Source organism: Lathamus discolor, chromosome 9 (assembly GCF_037157495.1).
Source record: "Lathamus discolor isolate bLatDis1 chromosome 9, bLatDis1.hap1, whole genome shotgun sequence".
NCBI classification, from domain to species: Eukaryota; Metazoa; Chordata; class Aves; order Psittaciformes; family Psittacidae; genus Lathamus; species Lathamus discolor.
This window is the reverse complement of record NC_088892.1, coordinates 22,165,387-22,176,816: the sequence shown is the minus strand read 5'-3', so window position 1 is coordinate 22,176,816 and position 11,430 is coordinate 22,165,387. Positions and strand designations below refer to the sequence as shown.

Genomic DNA, 11,430 nt, shown 5'->3' with positions numbered 1-11,430 from the left:
TTAACAGCTGAGCGTACGGATACAGGGATTGTATTTATCCTCAAGGAGAGGCTGTTGTGCAGCCTGCAGAGGGTGACAGAATGACTCACCTTAAATCTGTGTGACATGCAGTGTGTGACAATGCAATGTGTGTGACACGCAGTGTGTGTGACACGTCAGGCAGACTCCAGCTAACATGCCTAAATGGAAAGAAGACCCCTGGGGTTTGTAAAGCTCTTGCTCTGCATCTGGGTCTCCACCAACAAGGAGACACATGTCTCCTACACTCACAGATCTCTTTGTTCTCTTGTCAGTTTGATGTCAAAAGAACCAGGGCCTCGACGGGGCTCTCCCAAGGGCGGCCGCCAGTTTCCGTGGCAGGACCCAGTTAAGGGTGTCCCTCTTTGAAGAGCAGGACCAGGAAGAAGATGGCCACCGTCAGCACGACGAGGAACACACAAAGCCTCCTGTGGGATGAGAGAGCGCTCAGGCAGAGCAGAGGCCAAACTGGACTCAGCTTTTTCCTACCACCCTCTTTAAACAGCCCGTGGCGACGGTGGATCTGTTGTATGTGTGTGCCTTCAGGGTTTGTTTCCAGCGTCACCCTTACAGATTGCTTCTGGTTTGCTCACAACAGATTCCAGCTAAGACTGTCTGAATGCACTGAATGCTATTACACGTTTCAGAAGATCCAGTTTGGCTGCAACTGATTTCCACTGATGAGAGGGAAGACCAAGAGGCTGCTGCAGGTGGTGGAGGAGGCTGAAGAGGAGGTGCTCAGTTATTCCCCACTTGCACCTTTGGGGCAGGAAAGGGCGACTCCGCTCCCAGCACTCATCCCAGTCATCCCAGTTTTCTGCCACGTGCCCGTCCTCACCGTCCCATTAAAGCACTTTTGGGCTCATCGGTGTTCAGGGGAGCTCACTGGGGCAGGCTCTGGCTGACAGTTGGCCTTTGTGCTGGATGTAACACATTCCCATGCGCCCGGGCCCTCCCCGGACATTTGAAGCTCTTTATTCCCTTGAGCTCTCCTCCACCTTTGGGAAGAGGAGGAAAACGAAGGAGCACAGCCATAAACTCTCTCTGGTTTGCAGAGCCTCGGCAGCCCCAGGAAGCAGCGCCGTGTTCTGCCACCCCAGAGCGCAGCAGCAGAGCAGCAGAACCGGCGCCGGGCTCCGGAGCAGCCCCGTGGCGGCGGTGACGGGAGCGGATTCCCCTGCCCGGAGCGCCCAAGGGGACTTGGATTTAGGTGCCTCTGGAAACGGCTGATTTGGGCTCAAATGGGAACTTCCCGAGCGGGGAGGCGCAGCTCAGGGTCCCCCTCGGCCTTCCTGCACCTTTACACCCAGCTTCCACCCCAGCCGTGTGCTTTGTTTAAACACCGACCTGCCCAAATCCCACCGAATCAGAAACTCGGGAGCTTGGCTTGGGGTGGGGCTGGAATTGCCAAGAGGAGTCACAAATCCCCGCGTGTTTTCCAACTTCCAGGGCGTTCAACACCGCTCAGGGCAGGAACTCCCACATGAAGATCCATCACCCTAAGCAGAACCAACCACTCTCAGGCTGAGCTCCACCACGCTGCTGTTCTTGTTGTGGTTGTTAGTAGCAGTATTTCATTACAGAAGGAATAGAATTACCTTGTCCTTCAGTTATTATCATTAGTAGTAGTATTATGCTGTGCTTTAGAGGTTAGTAGTAGTACTAGTATTCTGCTGCATACTAGTGTTGTATACGTTGTATATGTGTATATGTATGTTGTACTTTAAATATTATTACGCTGGCCTCTAGTTATTGTTATTAGTAGTATTCCATTGTACGTTTTGTATTGCTATTCGTATACTCCATCATACACTTATTTATTAGGAGTAGCATTCTTTTGTACTTCTTAAATGTTCTTTTCCTAACCCTCTGGGTTTCCCACTCTTCCCATTCTCCTCCCATCCCACCCACAGAATCTGAAAAAGGCCACGACACAGCAGCAGGAGGGGCACGTGCTGGCCAGGAGAAGTGGCCCCCACGGGGTGCCCTGTGCCCCACTCCAGGCAGCAGCTGGGATGTGCCGGATGCCTGCTCCATCTGGCCTGGCTCACAAGCCCAGGCTGCTGGTGTGCGCTGCGGCCCGGCTCTGAGCTCTGCAGCTGCGCAGGGACCAGCCTCAGTGCTCCCCAGGATTGAGGAGTCTCGTGCCCCACCTTGCCCAAGGGAGCAATGAGAAACTGTTTGGGGGCAGCCTGTGGGGCTCACGGAACAGCCCCTCCAGCCCAGAGGAGACCTGGGGCTGGCAGCATCCACCCCGTCCTGCCTTGCATCACTCTTCTGCCCCACAGGGCTCTTGGTCAGCCTGGAGCTGGCTGTCGGCTTCTCTCTGGTTGCTGCCGTCCTCCACGGCTCCCAGTATGAACTCAAGTTCTACCGCCTGCTGTGACGTGGCCTTCCTGAGCAGACCTGCACCAACCCTGCGTATGTGCTGGAAGTGTTTGCCCTATGGTCAGTGAGGGGCTGCTGCCCTTTTGATATCCCCTGCACCCCCAAATAAAGCAGCAGGACTGTGACATGCAAACCAGCTCCTCTTGGCTGGGGTGTCCCATGAACGGGGCGGCCTGCAGGAACCGGACAAAACGTGCCCGTGGCTTTGGAGAGCAGCCGCTGGCCCTGGAGAACTCCAGGCCGGGCAGTGGAGACCGCAGGACACTCACAACGCCAACCCAGTCACCAGCTCCTCCACCAGCCAGCGGCTGGCCAGGCTCTGAAAGCCCCGGGGGTGTAGCCAGTGTCCACCAGTGTCCAGCAACTCCAGTGCAGGCAGGTCCCTGCGGATGGGGCCAGCCCACAGCTTGCCTCACAGCACAGCAGCAAAGCGGATGGCCACGGTGGCGCAGTGTGGCACCACGGAACAGACCGGACCCGGCCCTTCGGCTGTGCTGACCACGGGCCAAGGGCGCAGGAGAGGAGCCAGGACCGGCCGAGGCCCGGCCTGGAGCAGAGGCAGCGCAGCCATGGCCGCGGACAGCAGCCGCCGGCTCCCCTCAGCCTCCAGCTCTGCAGCCCCCCCGCCCGTCCCGGCCCCTCAGGAGGCTCCAAGCCCCGCCCCCGCTCCTCCGCCCCCGCGCGCCAGCCAATCAGCTCGCGGCTTCCCCGCGCGGGGCACGCCGGCCGTTACAGCCGTGGCTCCGGCGCATGCGCAGCGGGGGCTGTGGCCCCGTCACCGGAACAGGAACGGGAGCTTGGCTTGGGGGGGCTGGAACTGCCCCGGGGAGTCGCAGGTGCCCGCGTGTTTCCCGGCCTCCAGGGCGGTCAGCCCCGCTCAGGGCAGGAGCTCCCGTACAGAGACCCACTGCTGCCGGCGGAAACTGGCGTGCGGAGGAAGGACTTCACGCCCAACCGGGCAGTAAGGCTGTCAGCAGGGGTGTTTATCCACCGATGGCGGCCCGGCACCACCCCACCGAAGCGGTGCGCGCCGCAGCCGCCCGTCCCCCACACATATATAGCATTGTGGTTACATATTCATGAGAGCTGCTATACATATTCATAACCTGTCCCCGCTTCGTATGATAATTAGTACCTCCATAAACTCCTCCCACTGCGCATGCGCAGTGCTTTTTGGTAGTGGTCGTCGAGGCTCGTGGGGATGAAGGTTAGCAGCTCCTCTTCGTCACCGCAAGTAACCCTTGGGTCTGGCGCAGGCTCAGTTGCTCCTTGGATGGTGTCCAAGCCGCAAAGCTGGCCTGCACCGGTTCTCCTCTGCGCCGGCTCAGTCTCCCCTTGGGCTGGCTGATCTTATCCCAAAGGGGCGAATGCAGCTAACTTCGCACAGGTGTTAAGTCCCGCGCTCCCTTAACCCTTAGGTTGCACCATCAATGCGACTAAGCTACATATCACTAATTACATTAACAATGCCAACTAATTACCCAACCAGCAACAAGCTTTAAATCTTAGGGCTCCCCTGTGTCAAAACAACCGCCCTCCGGCTGAGCTCCACCACCCAGAACTGCGAGAGCACCAGGATGCAGCAGCCCTGTTGCAGTTTTAGATTCCCTCCCACTGTTATTTCCCTCGCTGTTGTCGTTGCTGTTGAAGTCTTTGCTGTTATTGTTAGTATTAGATTGGAGGAGGAGGAGTATTATGTTGTGCTTTACTTAGTACTCGTATTCTGTTGTTATGAGCAGTGCTAGTATTCCACTGTACATTAGTAGGTAGTAGCGGTATTACTTTACTTTAGCTATTATTGTTATTACTATTACTAGTTGTATTCCAGTGACCTTCCATTATTATTAGTAGCATTCCATTCTATGTTATTTATAATTCTATTATTAGTATTTTTAGTATTGCATTGTACTTTATTAAACGGCTATTATTATCACCGTTATTACTATTAGTAGCAGCAGCATTCTGCTGCACTTCAGTTATGAAACCGTTCTCTCCCAACCATTTGTGTTTCCCACTCTTCCCATTCTCCTCCCATCCCTCCTGCCGGGCGCAGGGGCTGAGCGAGCGGCTCCGCGCTCCCCGGTGCCCAGCTGGGTTCAGCCCCGACCCGGCTCGGGCGCAGGTTCCCTCCTGCCTCCCGAGGGGCTCCCCACCAGAGGCTCAGGATCCAGAGCGCCTCTTCCCGGGGCAGCCAGAGGGAAATCCCCTGGGCCTCGGGCGCTGCCCATCCGCTCAGGAGCTGTCCCGCTGCGGTCTGATCCTGCCCGGCACAGACAGGGGCGGGCATGGCCAGGCTCCGGCATCAGGCGCATCCCATAGGACTGAGCAGGGCGAGAAATTCCTGGGCGAGGGGCCGAGCCTGGGGCTTTGTTGACAGCCCCGGGTTGATTGGATTGGACTGGATTGGCCGAGATGTTCCCTTTGGACCTGGGGGGACCTTGCCAGGGTTGAGTTTGGGGTCGCTGATGCTGCTGAGGGTGCTGCAGCCATTCCGACAGCTCCATTCATTAGCAATTAGGCAGGCCTTGTCTGGCATCTAGATTAATCCCACTTTTAATTATTTTGAAACTGTGTGAGATTTCTCAGGCATTAAAGATTATGAACGCACTTGCTGATTCCACAGCAATTATTCTAATGTAATGATGTCTATTAATACGCTTCCCAGCTTGCCGTGCCCAGAGGGGATATTCCCAGTTTCCCCCTGTGGAGCACACATCTCCTGCATGCTGCTACCCCCCTATCCACCTGCTTATATCACACAAAATAATACTTCCTATGTGCTTCACCTAATAACATTACAGAGCTGTTGCTGTTCCAAGCACCAGGCATCGACTGCAATGGGGGAAGAGAGGCCCCTTGAGGCTCCTGCTGTGAGGACGGCAGTGGAAACCCGGCTTCAAAAGGCAGGAGCATCCTTCCTTCCCTGGGAAACTGGCCTAAATCATTTGCCTCTATATCCCTTTTCATTACAGCTCTCATCATTCCCAAACTTCACTTACGAGAAAATATACTTGTCAGCGGCAAATTTGAAGCTGTGCCACTGGCCACCAAACATGTGCCATGCTGGGACCCTGGGCTCGAGTGAATGTTGTGCCAGCAATGGTTTGCAGCCCTTGATCCATGAATGCCCACCAGAAAAACCTCTGTACTTTATACAGTTTATATAGAGGTTTATATCAACTTGCAAGTGGAAACCTTATTGCAGTCATACAAAGAAGACACAAATTCCACAAGCTGGGAATACCAAGGGATGGCAGCCGTTCTGCAAATGAACACTCAGTCCCCTGCAAGTATTATAACTGCTTTGCATATATATTGTTTCAGCTCTTCATTGCTCCCCAAACGAGCAGCGATAGAACCTCACCTGCCTGGCCTAATGCAGCCTCACAGAGCTCAACCCCATGACAGCGTTCCTGGGGTAATCTGGCTGATGGATCCTCTGGAAGCTTAGACCCAAATTCGATTTCAGCTCTGAACGCGTCACTCGGTCTCTAGAGGCAGCAGAGCAGCAATATCAGCACGATGGCGTTGAGTTGACTCTGAACTCCAGGAACGGTTTAAAGGAGATTACACTCTTCCCTGATGAGCCTGGAACAGACATTGCTTGAGGAAATCCAGAACCGAATTCCATAGGGAAGCGCTCAGCTGTTGTGCCATTTGCTCAGGAAGGGTTTGTGCAGGCACAGAGCCTCCTGCATCCCACCTTTCCTGGGATCACAACTTGGTTTGTCATTGCTCCATCCACTTTGTCAATGAACTTTGCAACCTCTTTACATAGCATGGTGTTAGTAATGCTGTAACATGTGTTTGCTTCCAATTATGTTATTTTTGGGTAAAAAAACAACTAATGGACTTTTTGATGTCATCTTTCTAATTCACACATTATGCAAAGTGATCAGAGCCTGGATAAGATGTGACAGGTACTGGTGCAATTGCTGTTTCAGCAGTCACTGAGGGAAGGAGTAGGCAAGCTGATACATCTCCTCTCTTACATTTCAGCCAGGAATACCAGGTAATTGAGGCTCAGGGGGGACCTGATCGCTCCCTGCAACTGCCTGCCAGGAGGATGGAGCCAGGAGGGGCTGGGCTCTGCTCCCAAGAAACAAGGGATGGGACAAGAGGAACCGGCCTCAAGCTGCACCAGGGCAGGTTCAGATGGAGCTGAGGAACAATTCCTGCCCCAGAGGGTGCTCAGCATTGGAACAGGCTGCCCAGGGCAGGGCTGCAGGCACCGGCCCTGCAAGTGCTCACACACCGTGGGGACGAGGCCTCAGTGCCATGGGGCAGGGGTGGCCTTGGCAGGGCTGGGAACGGTTGGACTGGAGGAGCTGAAAGGGCTTTTCCACCCTGGTTGCTTCTATGATTCTATGTTGTCAGATAAGGAAATAATCACATGAAAATCACGAGTCTGTAGTTAAATTTTATTTATCAGTTCTATTGTTAAATTACACAATCAAAGTCAGTGGATCGGCCTGTAAATCTACACAATAAGACAGCATCTACAGTGGAAATCAGTAGAATCTGATATGGTTCTGACAAAATGGTATCCTTATATTTATACATCCCCTATATACAATAAACAGTATACACAAAGAAAATGCAACTAGTCTCTGTAAACCATGCACACCACAGCGTAAAACCAAAATGCACCTTCTGCAACAGGCCCTCCAGCTTGTTCATCCCGTTTACAGCAGTGCCTTTCCGTTTGAACAGCGATTTGTTTCCCCCCTTTGAAAACCAAAGTACAACCCAGACATCATATTGGCAACTGCAGTTCTCACCTAAGAAAAAAATTAAATAGAAATTGCTGTACATGAAGTTATTTCTCTTTTCCAAGCTGCTCACGCAGGGTATTGGTTTGCTGCTGCTTTGCTCTTCGCTTGCCCCCGGCAGCATCGCTGCCTCCCAGGTCACAACGCAACATCAGATATGAAACCGCTGCCAGATAACTGAGCCGTGGAGCCGTGAAGGTGTTTTTAAAGCCTTCTGCCTCATTTTATGCCCCCCCATCCCTCTTGGTGTATAGGATATTACAGGCAAAAGGCAATAGTGCAAGTGAGCCTTGTAAGCATCGTGTGCGTCGGGATGAGGAGTGCCCTGATGGGTGTCTCCATCCCCATGTGCCCGCACCGAGATAGCCAGTTAGTGCCAAGCTGAGGAGCTTTGCAGGCTACTACAGAACGTCTGAACTTGCTGAATGCAGAGCACAAGCCTCACAGAGGTTTTCTTCCTTGTGTTTTTTGCATAGAGATTTATAGGAGCCCCTCATACCTCCAGCCCCTTCTCCTCTCCCGCTCCGTCTTGGTGAGGCTGAAGGGCTGCGGGTCCAGCTCCAGCTCTGCACCCTGTGCCCCAAGCAAAGCCTGCTCAGGGGTAGGAAGCTGCTGCATCCCCGTGCAACCTTCTCACCCTCTCTGATTATGGCTATGGTAAAACTGGTTTCCATCATTTTTAGTCATCACTCGCCTCTCATCGCTAAGAAGGGCTTAAGAGCGTAGGGAGAAAAAGAAAAAGCCCTGTTCTTATCCGGTGTAGCAAAGATTTACTGGAAGTAAATCCTAATTCAAGTGTAAATCTACTTCCCTCATTGAGCAGTTCTCTTCGGAATATTGCTGGGATTGGAGAGGTTTATGACTTTTTAGAGACACTACACAAATAGCCGCAACATAATTTCATCTAGTTTATACCACCAATTATTAAGGAACGAGAAATTCAGCATTATGTATTCTAATGGGTAAGAAAGACTTGAAATGAGACACTGCCATAAGGTTCGAATTTGGAAGAGGCTTTATGAAACGAACATGAAAATATGCTGTAACTTTCCCAGAATGGTTAAAATCAAACTGCCCTGAAAGCTGCTGGGCACAGTGTCTTTAACATTGGCATTGAGTTCCAAAAAGCATGTATGTCTTCATTGTTATTAATAGGAGATAGACCAAGCTTAAAACTCTAAACAGCAGTAGGTAGAAAAAGTTTAAAATTCCCAATATTTATATAACTAGAGAAATTACTTCTATTCCTTTTAAAAGCCAATATTATACAGAAAACTAGTCAATATTTTCTCTAGACCATTACTGTCCCCTTCACTGTCCATTCATTAACTTGGTAAATATGAGAAGCAGTTGGTGCCCTTGAAAGCACATTATTCAAACAAATGAAGATAAAATCAAAGGGAACAGCTTTTGCTCATATACTGTATTGTGAGAGTATGCTAAATGCTCGCTATTAGGAAATGAGTTTGCTTTCCAGAGAGATTTCAGCCGAGCATCACACACATTTTTCCAGCATCCCATTTTGTACCCATAACTCACGTCAGGATTTCCTTTTCATTCCCTTTTCTTTTAAATAAACGTCCAAGCAACCATTTCCGATGAGCCTGCTTGGCTCCTGCCACCGAAACCTAAAAAGGACAGTTCAGTTACACACTAAGATCAAGTGTTCCACGTACAGTACAACAAAGGCAACTGCAAAGGCAACGTTTTTAACCTTCTTTTTTGCTTCAAACCCTCGAGAAGCATCACTGTCGTGTCCCACGTGCGGGCCGGGGTGGGTTCTGCTTCATTTCCAGTGCCTGGCGTGTGCCCCCCAACTACCGCCGCCACCGCTCCACATTCCCAATGTAGTCAGTGCTGGAGCTGTTCTCGCCCTGCTCCCTCAGGAGCGCTTGCTTGGCCCGCAGGATCTTGCGCTGCTCCTGGCGTTTCCGCCGCGCTTCCTGGTGCTCCTTCTGCCGCATGTACTGGTACCGCTGCAAAAACAGGTCTTTTGCATAGTCGTACAATTCCATGTCTAAAAAATTGAGAGCCTCGATGCGCCGCTGAGTCTGCTCGTCTATCTCCACGCTGGAGGCCCTTGTGCTATTGTACTGCGTGAACGGCGAGATGAAGTTCATGTTGAAAGTCTTCTCAAAGAGATACTGAGTCTTGCGCTGAAACTCCGTCAGGCCGAAGAAGGCCATGCGCTTCAGGTTCTCCTTGGCACTGTCCAGCAGAACCTTGTTTCTCTGCTCCTCGGGCATCACTGACAGGTTGTAGCATCCCACCAGGCTGAGGTCGGAGAGCATGCGGACCTGGCGGTTGTTCGCGAGGTTGTAAGGGCAATCCATGAACTCCTGCAGGGAGCAGCCCGACCAGTCGTCGCCTGTGTAGCAGCTGGGCAGCTCCTCGGTGGTGGGGGACCGGCCGTCGCACACGTGCAGGGACGCCTTCCACGTGGCTCCTCGCTGGACGTGGCGCCACTCGCTCAGGTACCGGGAGACCGGGTCACGCAGGATGGTGATGTAGTAGAAATTCCTGCCGCGGGGAGAGGAAAGCAGAGCGGTTATTCCCATGTGTCTCCAGCGCACAGGGCATTAACATTCAGAATCAGTAGAAACCTGGAGATGAACTTAAGAGGCTTGCAGGAGCCCTGCTGCAGTGTGCTCACCGCTGCAGGGGGAAGGATGGCAGAACAAACTGCCTGGGGGGAGTGGGAAGGGTTTACCTACCTGCACACATCTGTGCCTGCTTAAGGGGCTTTGCCTCTACAGAACAGAACCTGAGGGAGGTGAACCAGCTCCGTGCTGGGCTGCCCATGCTCCTGCCTATGCCTCAACTGATGCTCTCCCCAGACCTTAGGAAAATGATCCCAGGATATAAGCCCCAGCACAAGCAGGGCATGGATAGCTCTGCCCTGTTATTCTCCTTGTACAACAGAGCTGCGCTGACAAGTTTATGCAGTCTGCAAAAGGCTGCTCATGCTCCAGTGAGCAGCCGTGGGTCTCAGCAGCATGAGCCCCAGAGCAGCACTTGCACCCAGGAGGAAGACATTTCCTACAAGACATTTCCTTTTGCAGGCCAGAGAAATGGGATGTGCCCCAAAGCCCCAGCCCTCTTGCACTGAAATGAGGGTCTTGGAAAAGCCCTGGAAAATCCCATTTTACCCGCCTGCCTTCACCTGGCATAGGGACTGCACCAACGAGAGAGGAGAGATTAGTGGCTAACAGGATATTAAGGGATGTGTTATGGCATCTTGTTAGAGAAAACATTTCAAAGGGAAATGCTGGCTTTTGGAGCAACAGTAAAATGGCCCTTGCTGCTGCAGGGAAGCCCATCAGGCACTGCAGCTGGAAAAGCTGCAAGCTCAACCTTACAGCATTAAGAGATCCCTCTGCGTGGCACGTTAATATAAACCATCAAACACTGTATTGTCCACCACTGGGTGGGACTAAAGCCATACCCACTGAGCATCGTTTCTGCACCTCCTTTAATATGACCACGACCTCAGTGATGATGCTGGATATAATGATGGCAGGATACCAGCCATCTGCTCAATAAGCAAATTGTCCTGCCAGGAAAGGCCGATGAGGATCTCAGGAGCCCCGAGCCCCTAGGGTGGTACTGCCACATCCTTGGCGCTGTGTGAGGAGGAGAAGGGACATTCATTTGCTTTCCCGAGTGGCATCACAACCAGCCACCCTGCAGCCAGGCTTTTGTTCCCTCTCGTTTCCTTTAGCAGAAAAGCCACTAGATGTCAATGTTTTACAGAAAATTGTCTCTGGGTGGACTAAAAGGAGAATCACGAGCACCAAATGCATCCAGCAGCACAGGAGAAAGGGAGGCTGGAGAGCGGCCATTCCTCTTCCCATTTAGAGCATCCAAGCTCATAAATAATTAAACAAGTAGAAAGTACAATAAACTTGCAAGACCAAACAAAGCCAAGGAGCTCAGTACAGTGCCAGCAGCCGGACACAACGGCTCCTCCTGCTTGGAGAGCTTGGATACTGCAGTCAGCACTATCCTTGTCCCTGCGCCCACCCAGGCGCTGCTGCCACTGCATCCGCCTGGCTCCAAGGGCTTTGGCCACAGATCCATCCAGGAAACGGGAGCCAAAGCCCCGCCATGACCCACAGGAAGGTTCTTTTTCCCATAAGTGCCACTAAATGATTTCACATTGAGAACTGGGGTTGAGAGAGAGCAAGGACAAAGCTCGCTTTCACATCATACGTACGATTGGCAGCTGCCGACCTCACACTGTCCCTTGCAG

At 52.3% G+C, this 11,430-nt stretch overlaps 1 protein-coding gene across 1 annotated transcript in view; it reads right to left on the bottom strand.

Annotated features, from left to right (window-relative positions):
• Window positions 1-6,813: 6,813 nt before the first annotated feature.
• HS6ST2 (heparan sulfate 6-O-sulfotransferase 2) overlaps window positions 6,814-11,430 on the bottom strand; it is a 120,941-nt gene continuing 116,324 nt past the window's right edge. The window contains exon 2 of the mRNA XM_065689620.1: window positions 6,814-9,698. Within this exon, the coding sequence (XP_065545692.1) occupies window positions 8,996-9,698 (703 nt within the window). The 3' untranslated portion in view covers window positions 6,814-8,995. The remainder of the gene's footprint in view (window positions 9,699-11,430) is intronic.